Consider the following 21,664-nt stretch of genomic DNA (forward strand, 5'->3'; position numbering starts at 1 on the left):
GAAGAAGAAGAAGAAGAAGAATTAGTGGAACTGTTTTTAAACAACAAACTTTGTCTGCTATCCTTTGTAGATAATCTGCTTAAACATTTACCATGTTTAAAAGTTTTACAATGCTGCTGCACAGTAAATCGCTTTTCTGCCGTAACTTTCACGCCACACAACTTACAATAAAATATCTTGCCATCGGTACTAAACACTTTATCACCAAACTCCTGTACAAAACTACGCAACCTTGCGCTCCTTGAACTACATGTACTCACTTTAGGCATTGTAAGGTCAAACTGAAGTCTTATAACGCCCTCCACATATATAAATAGAATACTTCTAAGCCCTCCAAGAAAGAATGGGATGTATATACCTTATAGTAAGACGGAGTACAATAGGAAAATACCCGTTACACTTGCCTCCCTCCCGCCTCGACTGGGAAAAGCCGGCTTGCCAGGTCATAAATGCTACATTTCACAAATTTTCGCCTTTGTAACTGCAAGTACAGTCCAGTCAAAAATATGGTTTTTAATACGAACTTCATGTACTTGAACTCTATTCCACATTGAAGCAACAGTCCAGCCTGGAATTTATTTTGTAATACTAAACATTATGGAACCGAAATTTTACATTATATCAAAGTATTGTTTCTAAAATGACAAAAATATGACCTTATTTCAAAATTATGCCAAAATATGCTGTAAAATAAAAAAAACTAAAATATGCATTTATATGCACAATAAAAAGACATAATTTCAATAAGAATGACTGGAAACATGCATAATTACATTTAAAAATAGGAATAAACCCTAGGAAAAAAATATGACATGTCATAGAAATCCGGGCCCTAGTTATAAGGAACAAATTGTAATGTTGTGTAATGTTTACGTTCGCGTGTGTGAGGATGGTAATTCACACGCGAACTCAGGATGTTAGGAGTTTGTCGCTAAGTCGAGAGACTTAGAAGGTAACGTATTATTTAGCTGCCACCACTTGATGGTACTGCATCAAGACAGGTGCGATGTTACTACACTGCTCCAACAGGTGAGATGCGCTGGCCAGCTGTGATGTTGAACACTACCTGCCGAAGTCGTTAGCGTGTTGAGAACCGAAGCGTTAGGCGGGTGGATAAGCGAGATCTCCTTGAAGATTCGAATGTGTGAAATAAGGTAGACGACACGAACTTGTGAGGTGAAACCAAACACTTTACTTGTTCAAGACATGAAATAAGTATAAAACAGGAATCAAACCCCTGACTTTACGAGAGCGGTGTGCTCTCAAACGCACAGTACGTGCTGCACTAGATTAATGGTTTTTACATCCTCGATTGGTTACAATGCCAGCCCTTATATAGTATTGTCTTCGGGCGTGGCAAAATCATGTGACTTCATAGCGTCCGGGCCTGGATGGCCCCTGGATATTGCAGCCTTTTCTCAGAACCATAACGTCACTCTTAGTGCCGTGTGCAGCTAAGATGACTTCATTTTCAAGTTGCGAAATATCTGTTTATATTAGGCTTATTCTCAGTTCTATGCTATGTGTCTAGGGTATCTCACAGTATTATATGCCAAATTAATGCGAGAAAACATCATTAAATCTCATAAAATACAACATGTGGTGACGTCATGTAACATACCAGCGTTACCACATTACAAAATAAAATAGAATCCTTCAGGAAAATAATGCCATGGTTGTCAACCCTTAAGCATTCAGTTCAATTTAACTAACATCCCATCTCTTATCACGCGGTGGGGTATTTGGTTGAGACACTATGGTACAAGCTGGAAGGTCGTGGGCTCGATTCCCGATGAAGTGGATTTTATTCAATTGAACTAATTCTTGCAGCCACACTATGGCCCTGGGGTTAACTCAGCCTCTATCAGAAATGAATACCAGGTATCTTCCGGGGAAGGGGTAAAGGATGACAACCTTACGCCATCTGTAGCCGATTTTCTAGAGAAAATGTGGGAGCCTCGACGTCTCACAACCCTATGGGCCTTCACGGCCTCTTAAAGGAATAGCTTTACCATTTTTAACTGTCTCTTATTTTGAAATATTTCCAGTGTAGCTTATGTTTATACAATGTACATACTTATTTAATATAACTAAAAAATTGGAGATAATTTTATCACAGTTGTTACAAACGGTTTTATGTATTCAGGGCAGGGATGACAAATGGCTTTGAATTAAGACATTCTGTATGTAGCATTGGGACACGCGGTAGCGCAGTTCGTTGAGACACTATGCTACAAGCCGGAAGGTCGCTGGATCGAATTCCGATTAGGTGGATTTTATTCAATTGACCTAATCCTTCCAGCCGCACTATGGCTTTGGGGTCGACTCAGCCTCTTAACAAAAATGAATACCAGGAATATTCTTGGGGGTAAAGGGCGGCCTGCGTGTAAGGCTGACAACCTTACCGCCATCTGTGAGCCGATTGTCTAGAAAATTGGGAACCTCAACATCTCACAATTCTCATATATATTGATATACACACATACGCACGCACGCACGGAAGCGCGCACACACACACACACACACAGAGGCTAATTTCAATCGCCTCCGGCACACAGATCACCGCTCTGTCCATTATGTGCACCTGTGCAGAAGTGTCGCTTCTAAAACGGCACACATCATCATCCAAAACTCGACCTATATTTTTTCCAGCAAGTCGAATAATGTGGACAGTTTAATAGACAGAGTAGAATAGTGAAACGAGGAGGAGGTAACTGAGGAGATGTGTGAATGATACTAAGATATGTTTTAAGGAAATTAGCACTGAGTATGGCAAGTGGACGAAACTGTCAGTACAGTGCTCGGTGGTGAGCAGGTATTAGCGGTTTGTACTCGTACTTTGGTTTCGCACACCAATACTCACGTGTAATCATCTTTGCTTTTTGTTCGTACGATTTCTATGCAGGTTGCTGACAGGGACGATTTTGAGACTTCTTCTGAAGTTGGACCAAACTGGCGTCTGATTGGCCGTCTGCTGGACCGGATGAGTTTTCTCGCATTCACTGTGACATACTTTGTTTTATTGATTGTGTATTATTTGTATTACCTCTAAGTTTCACCGTAATAACAAAGAGTTTACAAGCATTCACACAGTTGTATGTAGCTATATACATTTGGAAGGTCTGCAGGATCAATGAACTGAACTTCAATCTCGGTTGACTTATGAATAAATGTTAAAGGAACTACATGCCTTTTGTTTATTTCCTTCATCACTGTGTCACCTGTGTTTGTTTATCCTCTTGTGAAAAATTTAGAAGGAAACGGACATAAGGTAGTGTTCAAGACTTGGGAAAGAGAACTGAGAACAACCACGGAAATCTTCAATCAGGATAAACGGCCTTTAGACGTAGATCTCGAAAGGCGTTCTGTGTTACTACGTGACATAATTTTCCTTTTCAAAATGAATCTCTTAATGTTAGGAGCCTTTGTTGGCAACGTCCATGAGGTTCTGATATTAGAAATTCACAGCTGTGTAAGTGAAGTGGACCGCAGCTTCTGCCCTCGAATGTGATCTATTCCCCGAGGTTAGTTGATACCAGATCCGTCGTATAGAAGTTTACAGGCAGAGACGGGTCACATCCGAGTCAGGAGAAGAGAATAAGAGGCAGCCCTAAGGCCCAATAAAACATCAGTACTTCAGATGCGAATTTTCGTCGTTGGCCTCTCTCGTTGATCCATTTTTCCGCTCAGTAGATGGGGGCGGGTCCAGGACAGCCGACACTGGTGTCGGATTATGAGGTGATCTGGCTTCACTTCGTTTCCACATCACGTGACCGAGAGTGATGGCAAAATGTGGCAGTGGCTGTGTATTTCCAGTGAAAGACATCATGCCTCTTATGCCGTCACTCCCGTGTTTCTTCGTTTTAATCGCTATTGGTGAGTTCAGTATTATTTAGTAGATGCCATTCTGTCTATACATTCAGATGGAAACCTGCAGATGTGTGATCATCTGTTTTGCATGGAAACAAATTTATTATCTGTGAGTGTGTCTGTCAATACCAGCTCAACGAAAGATGGAATTTTGATCAAATTTTATATTTTGAATACAGCAGTTTGTTAATGACAGGACCTAGAAAATTCCAGGAGATGGTTAGGGCGCTGTTGCTCTGCTGAATATACATATATCGCCAGCAGAGTATAAAAGTGACTATACAAAGAAGCTGGAGAGGATATGCGATGAATTCCTAAGTTCTACATTTAACTGATGTTGGGAAAATTCGATGCAAATATACCAACAGAAGATATTTTCAAACCCAAAATTTGCACGAGACCTCGTATGAAATTTGTTAGCTGTTGATGAGACTAGACAATCTTGCAATGTTAGAGAATGTAACTCTTAATGGTGCAATGTTTCCGCATCACAGCTTTGAATAATACGCATGGTTTTCGTCTGCTGGGGGGNTCACGTCTCTACGGATACAAACGGCACTCAGTACAATTAGGCATATGTGTAGGTTATATTTGAACTTAGTTAAAATCTGTTGAAATTAACAAGAAGCATAAATTAAAAAATGCTTCTTATTATTCATTTCAAAGTCTAATATCATCCAGTCTATTTTTCAAAATCTCTCGTAAAACGGCAAATTGGAAGAATGAAAGTAGATAGTAGCATGCAACACAAATTTTGAGCAGACTCTGGGCTCCTTAATTACCCTTCGTTTCCTGGGGCAAAAGAAAGACAATTCCGCACTCACGCAAAATAAAACTTGTATATTACATCGATATTATGTTGAATATTGCCACAGTACGAGTTATATTTGATTTACATTATGGATAGAGGTGTGACACTAGTCTAGTCTTCAGCTTACTGGGCGTCATCATGGTGACAGAGTCTTACCGGTGGTTTACTGGTTAGCATACTGGCCTAGTATTTAAAAGGTCACAATCCTTCTAAGGCAATAAGAATATAATACAAAATTTATCAATATAGTGACTACTGTCCCCCCCCAAATGTGTCTCCATCTTGTCGTGGTGGTGGGGCTTGCGTGACCCTGTGACCCGGAGAGCTATGCTGGCGGTAGTTTAACTACCGGTAGGGTCACCCATGCCGGAAAGGTCAAAGAGTAGAGTCCAGACTAAGAGAGATACCCAGGGCCACGCAATAGCTCAAGTAGTTAGTCGCTGGGTTTCCACCGCGGCGGCCCAAGTTCGATCCCGGGTCTGGTCATGTGGGATTTGTGGTGGACAAAGTGACGCTGAGGCAGGTTTTCTCCGAGTACTTCGGTTTCCTCTGTCAATCTTCATTCCACCAATTGCTCAACAATCACCCTCACCTATCATCTGGGGCCGGTACAATAGGCCAGAAGTGGCCGCAGTACAAGGGACTTAGTCCCACCCCACTAGCAATAAAAAAAGAGTGATACCCTGGTCCTCCAGGTTGGGGGTTGGACATGAGGCTAACAACCTCATCCTGTAAAATAATTTTGTTCAGAAACCTAACAACCAGCCTCGGGTCATCATGCGTGTGTCCATTCCTATGGCAGCACGCATTGGCTGTGGAGATTGGTTGTAGAGGAGGCCTAGGCTCGCCCAGGGCTGTAGCGCCGAGTGGTAGGTAGGTAAGTAGGTAGGTAGGTACTGACTACTGTACATCTAAAGACAAGAGCAGAGTGAAGTTCTGTATTGTGCATATCAAATATACCCCGGACGATGAACAGTTTATAACATACTGTTGCCTCTGTCAGCGGTCTTCAGAAAGTCTTATCTTGCTTTCAGTTGTGGTGACTGCCGAGTCTGCTTGTAACTCAGCTTCAGAATCTAAGTCACACATGAAGCGACTTAAGGAGAATCTGTTCAGGGACTATGACACCAGTTCGAGGCCAGTGCGACGTTGGTCGGACCGGACACAAGTGGCTGTTCAAATGATTCCACTGTCACTTGACTTTGTACGTTCTCACTTGCTACTCGCGCACGCCATTGCGCATGATTACATCAGAAAACAAGAAATACGAGAAATATACGTGTATAAGGAAAGTAATATAATTTGAGGACATACGCCGAAATAGCCACTAAGAAACTGTAAACCAGCTGATTTCAGATGCAATGCTCTAAATATGCAAGTATGTGTAACAAGATTTTGCAAACTAATAACGGCTCTATGTTTAAATATAGAAGTCAGTAAGAAGATTACACAAGGCTATTATTTTGGACAGTGTTCCTCGCCTTCAGTTTCTTTTAGATCTCAACGTTTCGGAAACAAAGTTTCCGAAACTTTGTGTTTGAAAAAAATTGAAGGCTCTGAAGTGTTTCCAAAATAATACTTACATTTACTCTAACACCCTATAGTCAGTACCATCCAGAGTTAGCGATATGGACACAGATCTACTCCACAAAATCCACAAACCACTTAAACTATTAATTTCTCGCATTTAAATATAAAACATGGACTTACATGAACATAGACATACATAGAATGTACACTAATTACATTTTATCTGTTCATTTCAGGATGAAATTTATGACGTATTTACCCTCCATTCTTCCTTGCACTTTGTAAGTATTATATATAATTTACCAATCTACGGGTATTTTCAACCTCATTGTAGTTTTTAATTTAATATGATTTACACGTAAATTCTGCAGGATCTTAATGCCTCACTTGCATTATATGCGTCAATTAATTTGCATGTCCTTCCTTCTCATATTACTAATTGAATTTGGACGGAATTTGTTGCTGAGGGAAAGAAACAGTTTTGTTTTTTGTCGACATAATACAGCGCAATACAGGCCCTGCATACACCTCAAAACTAATATTTTCTGTTTTCTGAAAAGCAGTTTCTCGAAAGAAGTATTGAACTTGACATAAAATATAGACTTCATTAAGGTCTAAGATTTGTGTTTGAAACTTGTTTCGATGCAGTGAGTATTTAACAAAGTAAAGTAAATTTAAATTCTCAATCCGTTTATTGCGGCATCTGTGATACGAATAACTTTGTAGTTCTCAGCACCAGTCACGGTAGCCGAGCGGCCTAAGGCATGCACTGTCTTCGCTGACTCGGAAGCCGGGATCGTGGGTTCGGATCTGTTTCCTGGGAGGTACGAACTGAATTCTTATAAATTATTCTTATACACTGCCGGTTAATGTAGCCGAGCATTCTAAGGCATGTATATACTGAGTTCGGTCGCTCGGAAGCCTGGTTCGTGGGTTCGAATCCCATACACGGCGTGAATATTTGATATGTGTATATGTTTATTCTGTGTTTGTGTTTACGTAGAGGCCTTGCGATGAGCTGATCACCCGTCCAAGGAGTCCTACCGTCTGAAAGATTATCATGAAACAGCCCACGGGGGCTGTACAGCCAGTGAAAAAAATAGTTGTCAGCAGTAATAGACTTGTACGTGTATTTACAAAAAACGGACATTGATGTCAGCTGGGTACGAAAAACTAATTTTGCAACGGAAAACTCCCCTACTTATAATTACAGTAAAATTTAATGCTTCGGTTTTCCATGCCAATTTTCATTCCACCAATTGCTCCAAAATCATCTATCATCTGGGGCTGGCATAGTAAGCTAGCAGTGGCCTCAGTACCAAATAGCCTCACCCTACTACAATAATAATATAATAATAAAGTAAAATTTCCTTTTCGCGCACAAACGAGTAGAAACTGCCTTGGAAATATGTGGCCGCCCCTAAGTAAGAGCGAAGTACATGCTTTGGAATGCTAGTTGGGGCACGGATGTCATCATTCAGTTTTGATTTTCAAAGCTTTGTGCCACGGGGCTATGAGAATCACCTGCCATTTTTAAACAAGGAAAAGCTTTAGAATCTCATTAAATAGAGGAAGAGCCGGGATAGCGACTGGCTAAGTGCTGCTCCCGGTGGGGGCAAGAATTTTCGCTTTTCATGTCGTCCAGATCGGTTCTGGGGCCCACCCAACCTCCTATCCAATGGACACTGGGGGCTCTTTCCCCGGGTTTAAAGTGGCCGGGGAGTGAAGCTGACCATTCACCTCCAACTAATGTCGAGGTCAAGAAAATGTGGATCTATACATCCACTCCCCCATACACCTTCCTGGCGTAATGCTTAATTAGACGGGAACAGGGACACATTTACCTTTTATTAAGCAGAGGAGCCCACGGAGGAAGACGAATCTGTAGAGCATATATTTTGTTAACACAGTGTAATTAGCACGCAGAAATGAAGGATGTTGTGCGGAAAGAACATATAGGAAGAAAGCGTTAGGGACAGAGCCAGTCTGAATGTAAGATAGATGACGTAAAAGGCGAATGAAGTATGTTACATAATCAGGAGCTTTGTGTTTTGGCCTTTATATCAGACATTCTTAATTTGATTAAAGAACGATTCATTGTCAGGACTTGTAGCACATATATGTATGAACTAAACGAAAAGTACAGAGCTTTGTTCGGAAGACCACAAGGAAAGGATCACTTGTCAGAACTAGGTGTAGGAAGGAAGTTCGTAGGCGTACTGTAACAGATCCTAGAGAAATAAGATACGTATATGTAGACTAGATTTTAATGTCGTAGAATAGGGCCAATATTGGCCCTCTTGTCTACACAATGATGAAATGTGGCCTTTGAAAAATACTGTCTCCTGGGCTGTGACCTTGTGTAATGCGCTAGAAGTTGACGAACTTGTATCTGACTGCATGGCGTCATATCCCTAGGCCCACTGGGGCTGTAGTGCCAAGGAAAAAAAATGTACATATATTGCTTACAGGCTTGGATAGATGAGTTCTTGGTGTGGAATGCTTCTGATTACGGAGGAATAGAACACATTCTACTTGATGGCGACTCGGTGTGGGTGCCCGAAGTGTTTCATCTGTAAGTCTGTACAAAATTACAAGTCCAAGAAGGTGCCCAAATTGGTAAGATGCCCAACTAAATAACATATTGTCGCGTGTTTCAGTGACCAAGAAGCGGATTTGGATCGGTGAATCGGTTTATTGGATATTCACTAGTCATAACTACAATCAGTTCTCACACTCTCAAGATTACTGTAACCATAGCACATTTAACGTCACATTAAGTCTTCTAATTCTTCTTCTGGTCACACTGCTGTTCTCTTGGTACTTCGGAACTCAAGTGAGGTCAATTTCCATTCCCGTATTCTCTTATATCCTCTCGGCACGGATCACTCACAGAAAATACTGTTCTATTGTTGCGTAGCGCAGACCACATTGAAAACAGGACACGTGACAGCTATGTAGCCAGTCCATTGGCACGCTGACTGTTACCTAACAAGGGACTATAAATATATTCTTCCTATTGTTGCATGACCTTAAGCGATAAGGTGTTTATCGCGCCCTTGCCTAGCTATAAACGTTACAGTATGTAGCCCTGCTATAGACGAGTGCTCATTCTAAGTCCACTATAAGAAGGTGAACCGAAACAAATTCTGCAGTACATGCAGGGTGCAATTCTCGTGTATTTTACTGTTCGAAACCACTTCTCTTTTACATTTGCTTAATAAATACTTGCAAATTATTTGTTGGTGGCTTACTTTCATGATATAACATTTTAATCTCGTGTGAAACAGTGTATGAATAATTGAATAAAGAAATAGATTATGAGGACGTGTGCTAGATTCATTTGGCTTGAGATAAGGGATCTGGGGAGCATGACACTGAATATTCGGGTTTCGCAGAAAGGGGAGAGAGAATTTGTACATTAGCCGAGCGAGTTATATATTCTGGAGAGGTATCTTCCATGGCGTTAGTTAAAAATGTGTAAACACAAGTTTCTGAAATGGAATTTCTTTTCAAGACCTATGAAACTTCTTATCTTCCCCATCCAAGCCTCAGACGTAAAGTAATGTTATTATTTGTAGCGTTAACGTGGTGAAAAATGGTAAATCTGCCCCTGTAACAGGCGCTGGAGGCCAAGAAGGTTGTGAGACGTCGAGACTGACACATTTTTCTTAGACAATCGGCTCACAGATGGCGGTAAGATCAACCTTACGTGCCGGTCTCACTTTATCCCCAGGAAGATTCTCGGTACTCATTTCTGCTAGTGGCTGATTCGATCCCGAGGCCATAGTGCGGCTGGAAGGATTAGGTCAATTAAAAAAAATCCAATGACCTCATCGGGAATCGAATCCGCTATCTTCCGTAGCATAGTGCCCCAATCAACTATGCTACCGCTTTAACCTGACCTAAAATAATTAAAATTTGTAAGACATCACAAAATAAATATTTTATATTTTATTGATGAAATTATCAATTTTTCCCAAGGGTTGTTTTTAAATTGGTATACTGGCAAGGTTCATACAGGATATCTCGCAGAACTTCAGAACGACGTGTAGCAGCTGAGCCACCGCTAGCAGTGGCAAGTCACTCCTCTCACAGCTACTTAGAAGGTCAGGAAAACCAGAAGAGTAATTGCGGAAAGGCGTAACACAACGAGGAGAGCAGGTTTTCCAGATGCGTTCTTTACTAACATTATATTCTAGCATCCTGTTCCACTTCATTAATGATGTTCCGTCCCACATGCAACACTTTTAAAATATTTGTATTAAAAAGTTACTACATATACATAATGAGTTTTTTAAACTTATTTAAAACCCACGTTGTCCACCGTATGTTGGGACCATCATTCATCATCATCAGATGTTTTTAGAAACTGTTCTGTGGAGACTCTAAACTTGCGCTTGTGTTTGAAACAGAATGCGTACTCCCACAGCACATTCGTGTTTTTCGTGGTGTTGCGTGTCTTCTCCTACCGCGTTTTGTGTTTAGACCACTATTTTGCATATCTTATTGGTTTTAACATTCACTTATTAAATTTTCTTAAACAGTTTTAGTGTAGATTTATAGCAATAAATTTAACCCAGCAATTTTGGAGATGAATCACTGGAACAGAAACTGAGCGACAACTATTTTACTTTGCGCACATTTTGTACATCTCGTGCAAACAACTGATACAAAGAGATCAGATTGAACACATCTGGTTTCTGTCTAGTGCTATATAGTCTGTAGGTACTGCTGAGACAAGTCCAACATGTCGGTAGCTATAACGGTGACTTCCTCTTTTCAGATCATCGTGGGACATTACGGATCTCATGGGGCGCAAGAGGTTGTGCAATTTGTTTTCGTCAGGTTGGCTTCATTGCTGGGATTACCCAATTCTCATAGCTCTCTGCCGCTTGGATCTCACTCACTGGCCATACGATTCTCAGAACTGCACTGTGACTTTGTCCACTGTCACCCAGTCTCTAGAAGAAATTGAACTGATGGTCATAGGTGCCGCTGTAAGTTATGCTGCTTTTCATCAAAGAAACCTTCTTGTGTTAGTATATTACCATGGTAACGTATTTTTTTACTGCTGGAAAATCATAGTTAGATTCAAAACTTTCAAGCATAAAAAAAGAGAGAGAATATATTTTCCGGCTTTGAAGGTTCCCAGGGAGTGCTCACTCGTCCTTCTGGTAAAGATAAATTGGAGAGAAGGTGAAAGCGTCTATAAGTGAAGAAGGTGAAGATTTATTGAGTGGACTTTGTTATTAGTAGGGCCTTCACTACATTCGATTGGAATTTTGATGTCAGCATTGGGAAGACTGCGCTAGGGTTGAGATTTGATTTAATGTTTGAAGGGCTACATGCCCTTTAGAATATGCCATTAGGAAGGTCCAGGAAAACCGGGTGGGACTGAAATTAAACGGGACACATCAGCTGTTGGTCTATGCCGATGATGTGAATATACTGGGTGATAATATAGATACCATAAAGATAATCACTTACTTACTTACTTACTTACTTACTTACTTATGGAGCTGAGCCCTTCTTGAGGAGAAGCCAAATCTGCAGCTACTCTCGAATTGCCCAACATTTTACGGAACCCAAAGGTTCATTACCGTGTTCACAAGAGTCCTCCACTGGTCCCTATTCTGAGCCAGAGCTATCCAATCCATACCATCCCATCCTATCTCTTTATCATCCATTCCATTATTGTCCACCCACCTACGCCTTGGTCTTCCCTGTGGTCTCTTTCCTTCTGGCTTTTCTACCAATATCCTATACACATTCCTCGTCTCCACCATTCGTGCTACATGACCTGCCCACCTCATCCTCCTTGACTTGATCACTTTAATTATACTTGGAGAAGAGTACAAGCTATGGAGCTCATCATTATGCAGTTTTCTCCAACCTCCTGTCACTTCATCTCTCTTCGGTCCAGATATTCTCCTCAACACCCTGTTCTCAAACACCCTCAATCTATGTTCCTCCCTTAATATCAGAGACCAAGTTTCACACCATACAGAACCACAGGCAAAATTATTGTTTTGTGTATTTCAAATATTTGTGCTTTCGGACAGCAGACGAGAGGACAAAAGGTTCTGGACTGAATGGTAGCAAGCATTACCCGAGTTCAATCTCCTCTTAATTTCCTCCTGAATCAGATTTTTTATATGTAAAGAAGAACACACAAACTTTAATTAACGCAAGGAGGTGGGTCTAGAAGTAAACACAGAGAAATAACGCAAGGAGGTGGGTCTAGAAGTAAACACAGAGAAAACTAAGTATATGTTGCCGTCTCGTCACCAAAATTCAGGGCAAAACTATGACATAAAGATACGAAACAGATATTTGGGAACGACGATAAAAACTCAAAATCTGATATGTGTGTATTGTCTACTGTAGGGATGTCCAACGCGTCGATCGCGGGACGATTTTTGGTCGATCTCATAGGCCTATAAGGAAATTATACGTGAAAAGCATGTAAATTCACTTATAATATAATATGATTATATTCAGATTTTGAAGGGAAAATACGTATTAGTCATTCCTATTTTTCTGTTCTTATGTAGCTTAAGTGAAAATTGCTTTACACTTGTGTTAAGTGAAATGTGGGGAGTTCACTGCTCTAGCCTTATCACGAGAACTCTTTATTTCATCACTCGACGTTAGCCGCATGTGTTCTGATGCAAGAGCGATGGACAGAACGTGTGATTCACTAGAAATGATGTGTGGAAACATAACTGAACAGTTGTTGGAAGATGTTTCCAATTGTGTTGCTTTCTCCCTCCAACTGGATGAATCTACAGACATCAGAGACACAGCCCAGTTACTAGTTGCTTTTACAGCAAACATCATGTGTCGTGTTATTTTTACCAATGCTTTTGCTTAAAGCGAGGTACGACGATAGGAGGGGGTGGTAGATCACTGGCAGTTTTGACACTAACAAGTCGATTGCAACCTGTTTGAAGCTGGACATGCCTGGTCTACTGCAGTCTGTGTTGTGTGTTTGAAGGTTAATTTACAAGAATACATCCCCAGCCGAGCATGGAAACTGCTCACTGTAACAGTCAGCCAGTACAACCATATATTTGGGAACAAAGTATTTCCTTGCTTGCAATACAACTTGCTGCTGAGAAGAAGTGACGCCATTTCCGGGGTCACAATTGTCGTTCCTATAATAGGTAAGCAGCTGCATTATCAGTTTATGTAATAATGGCTGACTTAAATTATATCGGAAAATGATTACAAGCAATGAGTGGGTGAGGATGTGGAAGGAAACAGTCTTGTCAATGTTGGCACTGTTATTGCAACATAGACTGGAGAGGCTTAAGAGGACCACGACGAACATAACCGTTGCTTAATGTATTTAAGATGCTTTGTTTGCACCATTCCTGTGAGAAATCTTTGTCTTCTGTCTGCAGTGCTCGTCTTCTTAGTGCTGTCGTCCTTCTGGCTGAACTCTGAGCAGGAAGTTCGCGTCAACCTGTGTTGCACTCTGCTTGTATGCCATGTCCTGTTTCTCCAGAACATTGGCCACATAAATAACGGAGACAATGCACCTGTTATAGGTATGTTGTTACTGTCGCTTGCGGAACTTTTTTGTTTGTTTGTAGTTTGTTTAACTAAAGTAACTCCATGAAGTTAGGAGCCGTCAGTCGCTTAGCTATTCAAGGATATCTAAAAATTTTATGGAACCCGAATGTTCATTACAGTGTACACAAAACCCCTTCACCGGCCCCTATCCTGAGCTAGATCAATCTCTCGATGACAGTGGACAATGAACTGGACGCGGGAGGAAGCGATCTTTGATTTATGGTATTACCTCGGCATATCTTTGGGGGAACTTAGAAAACCACGGACAGCCTCAGCGAAGCTAGTGGATGTCCCGGCCGTGGCTCGAATCGGACATCTTCAGAATACATGATCCAACTTCCTTGGTCAAGTTACGGGAGTTGGGGCGGAGGGGGATGGATTTACCTTACAAAATTGAGTTTATATTATTAAACACAAATTAAATTTAATTACGATTATTTCAGATTTCATAGTTGCATAATGTTTTTATCTCTGTAGACACGAGCGCGCACGCACCCACGCACATACAACTTACATTTAATGATTTAGCGGTTTCAACGAAAATAGGGTGGAGGTTTGTGGGGTGTGGACGGATTTGTTCTGCCTCAGGATATACGTCAGTGGGGGCTCTTGTGAACATGGTAATGAACCTTGGGGTTCCATAAATTATTGGGAATTTGTTGAGTGGTTGGGCAACTCTTGTCTCTTGTCTTATCCAGAAGAACTTGGTTCCATTTGATTAGCGGCATCTACTGCCAGATTCATTTGACAGCACGACTCACTTGTAACGTTGAAATGTTCCGTCCATCTTTACCCGTATATTCCTCGACGGCTTGGCTCACTTGATATGGGTTTGGATTTCATTGTTCATCTGACTTTTGGAGAGAGTTTGGTTGCAATGTGGGTGCTTGTCCCGCTCCACTTCCAGTCCCTAAAGATTCTCTACTGCTCTTAGAGATGCCCCCACCCCTGTTAGGGTCACCCCCCACTAATGTCAGTTCTGCAGATCCTCACAGGTCAGTATCATATACTGCACTGGGAGTGGGAGCAGGGAAAGTCGCCCTTAAATTTGATAGTAGAACAGGAAGATGAAATTTGATTCAACATTAAGAGGGTTGCATTCGGGGGAGATTTTAATATTAGAATGGGGAATCTGCATGTGAGGGAAGCAGTGAAACCTAAGTTAAGGTGCTTACGAGCTGAAAATAATGCTAGCAATACCATATTGTGAACACAGAGTCAGGGGCCAAGGGATTTGCCCTAGAATCACGGCCTTGAAGCCCCTATTTCGAGATGTGTGGAATTGTGGTAACGCCTGACGAACTATGTTTGCAGATACTAGTCCAAATTAATAAAAACTGTTAGTCTGATGAAAGTGAGCTTTTCTCATTGCCTCCAAGCGCTACTTCTTTCATCAGTGTAAAGTTTCCCGTACCTAAGCGCCAAGCAGTTAACTTGTATAGGAGACTTGGAGATAAATCTACATTCCTTCTTAATATTTGCACTAGATGAAAGGAAAGGGTCGGCTACACACTGCAGCACTATCTGCTGGCAGGCTGCAAGAACCAGTCAAGAAAATTAATACAGAAATGCATCGACAATTACGTGTATATTGTTAAATATGTCTTGTGAGCACAGATTTCATACCAGCGATAACAGAATCAATAGAGACCAGTAGGGAGATATGTGAAACATGGCGCATGAACACAAGAGAGTCTTGTCAGAACTGAATAGTTCCAAACAAGTGAATAACGTATCTGTCAGTTTGAACTCAACCTATGTGGCATTAGGCCCACCTGGTGAGACTGAAATGAGTGATGCTACAATTCTTGAAAATAGAAATTTATTTCTGCTACATATATCTGTTTCACATTAACAGTGCTGTTCTTTCGAGACTCGTTGGTGCTCTGCGTGTTTTCGTTGGAATTTGCAGTCTTCATGCAGTGGCTCAATACAACTTCACCGAGAAAGGTTCCATACTTTTTTAACAGCGTTTTCGATAGCGGACCAGCTTGGATGCTGCTTTTGTTAGGAAGAAGAAACTGCCTGAAAGTAAGGAAATAGTCATTACGTATTTGTGAAGTACATTCATGTGTGCTCTGTATCAGCGGTTCCGATTTATTTGACAGGGAAGTGAGACACTGAACGACGGGAGACAAGAAACTGCTGATCCGGAGACTGTGTCAGATGTCAAGACAAGATGGCGTGACTTTGGAGGCCTGCTGAATCACCTCTTCTTCCTTGTGTACTGCCTCATTTATCTGATACTAATATTTATGTACGTGGTGTAAGTGTGATGGTGTATTTGTTTAAGCAGATAAAGAGAATCAGTACACATATTTTTAATTTCATTGCTTCATATTTTCTTTCTGAACGCCATTTATCGTTTCTTGTGAGTTACAAACTTAATAGTTGTAATTAGCGTCCATTTTTATCTTCTGTCAAAACTGCAATACTTTTACATTCTACACTTCAACACTACATGTTTCGGCCTCAGGTGTTTTTATGTTACAGATATTTTACTAAAACTGTGTTGTTGTGTGTTATTGAAAATAATTTTATACGTACTTTAAACCATCAAGTAACTTAATTTCTCCTTATGTATATTATTTATTTACTAATGTGTTTTGTATCGTTCACATGTTTCCCCACGGAGGCATGAAACATATTGCACAATGCAGTACACAGCACAGTATAGGCTTCAGCAAGTAGGATACTGAGATGACATTAGGACGGGCAACTTGCACAGCCTCCAATTAAGAAAAACATTTGTAAGCTTGCGAATAAATTGGTGCCATTATTTATCTATATTTATGTTATTCTATCAAGCTCACATGAATCAGTATTTGTGTCAGCGTCGAAGATGGTCAAACCGCCTCTGTGGTCTAGTGGTCAGAGTTCCTGGCTACAGATCCAGAGACCCGCGTTCGATTCCCGGAGCTACCTGAGTTTCTGAGAAGTAGTGGTTCTGTAACGAGGTTCACTCAGGCTCGTGATGATAACTGAGGAGCTATTTCAAGGAAATAGCGGCTCCGGTCTAGAAAACCGAGATTAACGGCCGTGGGAATCCGTTGCGCTGACCACGCGACACCCTCCATCCGCTAAAGCTGGCACTAACTTCGCCGACAAGCGGCGGTCGCTCGGTCTGTATAGTTCGCTTGCGGACTACAGGTCATGGAGTTTTTTTTTTTGTCGAAGATGGTTCTCAGAGAACAGTATATAGAGTATCCACATTTTGCACAACAATATGACACACCTCTTTTTCAATGGCTTTTCCAGCCCATTCAGCCTGCAGCCCCACCCTTCAGTTTCGTAATAATTTTTTACAGACTGTAGGACTCCTTGGACGAGTGATCAGCCCTTCGCAAAGCCTCTACCTAAACACAGGAAAACACAAACACAGAATAAACGCATACACACACCAAACATACCTACCTTGAGTGGGATTCGAACGCACGATCCCAGCGTCCGAGCGAGCGACGACAGTTCATGCCTTAGGCTCAACCGTTCTCATGAGCTTGCAAATAGGACTGAGACCAGAGTACCGAGGGACTCAGTCTCACATTCATACAGCCAAAGAAATCTGAAGCAATGGAACGTGAAGACATGTTCCAGCCAGGATCAAAATTGTAGCATAAAGCGTTGTACTGACACAAGTACACACCTTCTTACATTCGGGATGTAAAATTTCATACAAAAAGGAAAAGCATATGACGTAAAAATATGTTTACATTTGGATGGCTTAGGAGTTGCCTGTTTCGGGCCGATATCCCCAGACGCTTCGGTGTCGTCACTCCATTTCCGTTATCCCATAATTCCACGTACGACGCGATTTTCCTTCCTCCTTTGTTCAGAAAAGAAACACCTTCGTCGGTGTGGGTAGTGACATGAGAAAAGTCTTTGTTTTCCAGCGATTGGGCGAAGTAGATCGCTAAATTTATTTCAATTGATCTTCCCAATTTGTGCTTGGACTCTTCACTCCGGCCGTTGAGTGCAAGGGGCCTCTTCGTTGCAACGGCATGTAAGTCATTTTCATTTTGGAATGTTGTAACGAGAGTTTATTGGGTGTTATTATTGGTTTGGGTTTGCTGCTGTCCTATTTGTTGTTTTTGTACGTCTAGACAATGGAGTAACATTGCGATTTGGGTTGTATGGCAATGTTACGTGAGTTTGGCCATTTTATAGGCCTGGAATAAATAGGCGGCTCCATGTGGCTGCTTTGTGTATACTTGTTTATATTGGGTTTTGTTCTGAACCGACCAAGGCCGTCGAGGGGATAGATTTGTTTCTTAGGCATATTTTAGTACCAGCATAATGGTGCAAGTCTTACTTATCTTTTATTGATATTTTTAACTGTTATGAAATACATATTTTGGAGATTCAATCTCTTCTTACTAAAGCTAATCTTGGACACCTCGTTCAGACTGGGAAGGACTGTGAACACAGTGAATGAAACAGGGACAAATGCAGCGATCTCCCCACAGACTGTAGGGTAAAGAGGGGAGGAGCTAATAAGTTTTGCAAATTTTCGGAATTTGAAAGTCTTGATACAATTGCGTTAAAAGACTTAATGTTCTGAAATGATATTCTATCTGTCTCTTGAAGTTTAGATAATTATGATATCTGGATAGTTAAATAATGAGCCATAAGAAGACTGGGGGTAACAGGAATGAGATTCATAACAGGACACAGTTTGTCAGGTCGTTGAGGAAATGAACTCGACATTGACTCAGTAAAAGAATCATGGCGTTCTAAACAAAATTCGTAATTTAGATCATGTTATATACTCGAAACAACTTTCTGCCTGTCTACCTCTCGGAAGACTAGACGATCTTTAATGAGATTCCTGAAAGTAAACAATGCCGAGACAGAAACAGGTCACTTACTTGCCTAACTTTGTGACTGGAAGAAGTGTCGCTTCCTCCGTCACCTGTTTTCTTTGTACGAGAACACTTACATAATGGCGATAATGTTGCTCATTTGTAGGGCAAGTTGTTAGACTCCTTCACTGAACTCTACGCTCCCCAGCTCACATGGTTTGGCCATGTTTCTTACTCCGTGGCAACTGTACTGAAATAACTTCCGATGTTACAGAACCTGAAGTAAAGGCTTGTCTAGTTGCGGTTACCTCATCTGAAAGTTAAACGAAAAATTTTAGGATGATAAAATGAGAGGGGAATGTAATATAAAAAATGAAAATTGATACTGTCACATGTAGGGGATTACGCGTGACGAAAATAACGGGTTATAGTTCGGATATACGAGTAACTTCTTTATTAAAACCATCACAACACAACTATATCAAGTTCAGTGCCTAGTTGGGCTCTGCTACATGTTTCGGCTATTAATAGCCATCATCAGGCAAATAAATGGCTAACATATATGCACCACTGAACTGCAGTATTAATAACATTGAATACACTAATATTAATATATTAAAATACTTGACGTAAAAATACAATAAATTATATTATATAAAACAAAAGTTATAGTATGAAACAAGAATAAAATTCTTCGATTGATGCTTTACATCATCGAATCAGTCGTTGGTTTTTTAAATTTTGTTGTGTTCCCACGGAAGATTTGGAGTATTCTATATTTTGTATGTATATAAAAAACTGTTATTGGAGGCTCGTGATGTAGATGTAGTAATATAAATGTTAATTATTTAGTCGGTGCCTCATCTTACAAAGTATTGTCCGTTCTGTAGGGAATGTAAACGACTCGTAACGTGTAGCAGAGCCAGAACTAGGCACTGACATTGATATAGGTGTGTTGTGACGGTTTTAATAAAGAAGTTATATATTATAACACAACAGGATGCATGAAATGAAAATTATAGTTCGGATGATTGGATTTATTAGCACCTTGGTTACAATTTCTCTTAATTACCATCAAGAGAGCGCTATCGCTGATTTACACAATTTCCAGTCCACCGTTGCACACGCACTAGGATTCTCAATTTCCACTAGTCGCCTAGCAACGGATCTCAACACAGAAACTAGCGCTTCATATCACTATGAAGTCTTCTTGCTATTTCGTCTTCAATCACACTGGAACCTTGGAACTAAAAATTCTGCTGGACTCAGTCCTGAAGCTTACGACTGATTCGTAACTGCCTTTGAACTAACTATGTCACTGCAATCACTTCTCTTAAAAGCACTCTGCACAGACCCCACGGAAAACACCGTCACTGATTACAGGGAAGTGTGTTTACCGAGCCGTTGCATAATCCCATTGTTCCACGGCTGCTCGCGCGGCCGACGTAGAAAACACAGCGTTATATTTTGCGCGTTGGACCGTGTTTACAGATCTGTTGCCTAGCAACGCGTTGATCAAATCTGTTGCAATACTATTAATGCATGAACACTTCCAAATTTACTAGGGTAGGATTACAATTGTATTCGCGAATATAAATTCGAAAGAGACCTTCCCACTAGCATACTTGGAGACATGAGAAATGCACACTGAATCTTAGTTCGATAAGCTAACTTTGCAAACGTAGACATAAACAGAAAACCAATATTAAAATGAGGCGCAGAGAATTGTGCTTGAAGGTGTAAACTATATTCAGATGACTCTGTTTAGGGCCTAGTGTTAGGTCCTTGTGAAGGCAGATTTCGTAAATGATTATCATTTCATAGGGAGCTGAGGGCATATTAGCTTCACGAATTCTATCACATGGGGTTAGTTATTTACGATCAAACTTAAGAAATAGTTAATTTGCAATTTATGTACACTGGACTAAACTCAAACATCACGTAAGTGAAATTAAATTAGATTACGCGAGAAGAACATAATCTACCTAAATTTGTACAAAATATCGCCAAATTGAAATTGGACTGATGACGACACGAAAATGTGTTTGCATTTACTTTGCTAGAACAACTACAGAGGCCTGTTCGTGACCGCAAATTTTCAAATAAAAGGGGCACAGACTACTGAGAATGTTCTTTTTCGGGGGGGGGGGTTCTTTCCAACGACATTAATTGTCAATAATGAAGATCGTGCCTTGAACTAGATCTACCTACTCACCTACCTACCTATCTGTCTACTCACCTACCACCCACCAAGGGCTGTACAATCTTCTTGGACCTTGGCTGTCTTTTCAGTTCCTTATTCTCATACATAGTCAGTAGGACTCCTTGGACGCGGGATCAGCCCGTCGCAAGGCCACTGCCTACACATAGGACAACACAAACACAGAATAAACGCACACAGACATCCATGCCTCGTGTGGGATTCGAACCCACGATCCCATTGTTCGAGTAGATGAAAACAGTTCATGCCTTAGACCGCGCGGCCACTGTGATCGGTTCTTGAACTAGAACTGCACCAATATAACCCACAGTAAAGAGACTGGAGTTAGCAAACAACAGGCGACCATTCTGCTGCAACACCTTTAAGAGGGAAGAGTTCTCGCTAGAATTGTCTTGCTCTACATGACGAATTTTCATAGAGCAGTTTGTTTCGACGGGAATGCTACAAATCTGAGCTCGGAACGTACCCAATTCGAATGTGGGACTGAAATACGACTACAGTTTCGAAGAGATGCCATGGGTTTCCTAAGTATTCCTGGAGCTTTTATAGTTCTTATACCTTAAAATTAGGCCTGATCACATTTTCATATTCTTAGGATACAATATTATATTTAAGCATCCTGTTGCACTCCATACGATAAATGATATAACTTCCGTCTCAAGTGCAAACAATATATTCTTGTGTCTTTGATCTTGCTCCCTACACTACATGTTTCGGCCTCAGACGGCCATCATCAGGTGTATAACACTCACGTCGCTGTCACACTGCACCCAGTTCAAAATTTAACATCTAAAACACTCTCCCTGTCATTATCAACTTCTACTTCGTTGATAGCTGTCCACCCGTAGATTA

General features: G+C 40.9%; 2 protein-coding genes across 4 annotated transcripts in view; both read left to right on the forward strand.

Moving 5' to 3' along the window:
• The window catches only part of LOC111874792 (neuronal acetylcholine receptor subunit alpha-5), a 23,223-nt gene extending 20,036 nt beyond the window's left edge, over positions 1 to 3,187 (forward strand). For both annotated transcript variants that reach the window (XM_023870589.2, XM_023870588.2), the window contains one exon: positions 2,906 to 3,187. In XM_023870589.2, coding sequence (XP_023726357.1) covers positions 2,906 to 3,052 — 147 coding nt within the window. In that variant the 3' untranslated portion in view covers positions 3,053 to 3,187. The remainder of the gene's footprint in view (positions 1 to 2,905) is intronic.
• A 587-nt stretch (positions 3,188 to 3,774) lies between these two features.
• On the forward strand, positions 3,775 to 16,122 carry LOC111874793 (neuronal acetylcholine receptor subunit alpha-3). 2 transcript variants are annotated; one of them, XM_023870590.2, is made up of 9 exons: positions 3,775 to 3,876; positions 5,716 to 5,885; positions 6,448 to 6,492; positions 8,683 to 8,786; positions 10,998 to 11,211; positions 13,212 to 13,380; positions 13,621 to 13,767; positions 15,651 to 15,823; positions 15,901 to 16,122. In XM_023870590.2, exons 1-9 carry the CDS (start codon positions 3,783 to 3,785, stop codon positions 16,060 to 16,062), a joined length of 1,278 nt encoding a protein of 425 aa, XP_023726358.2. In that variant the 5' UTR covers positions 3,775 to 3,782; the 3' UTR covers positions 16,063 to 16,122. The 2 variants fall into 2 exon arrangements, with proteins under 2 accessions (XP_023726358.2, XP_033611491.1); XM_033755600.1 differs by lacking the exon at positions 3,775 to 3,876 and adding an exon at positions 3,918 to 4,185.
• The last annotated feature ends 5,542 nt before the right edge of the window (positions 16,123 to 21,664 follow it).

Source organism: Cryptotermes secundus, unplaced genomic scaffold, assembly GCF_002891405.2.
Source record: "Cryptotermes secundus unplaced genomic scaffold, Csec_1.0 scaffold1035, whole genome shotgun sequence".
Classification (NCBI taxonomy): domain Eukaryota; kingdom Metazoa; phylum Arthropoda; class Insecta; order Blattodea; family Kalotermitidae; genus Cryptotermes; species Cryptotermes secundus.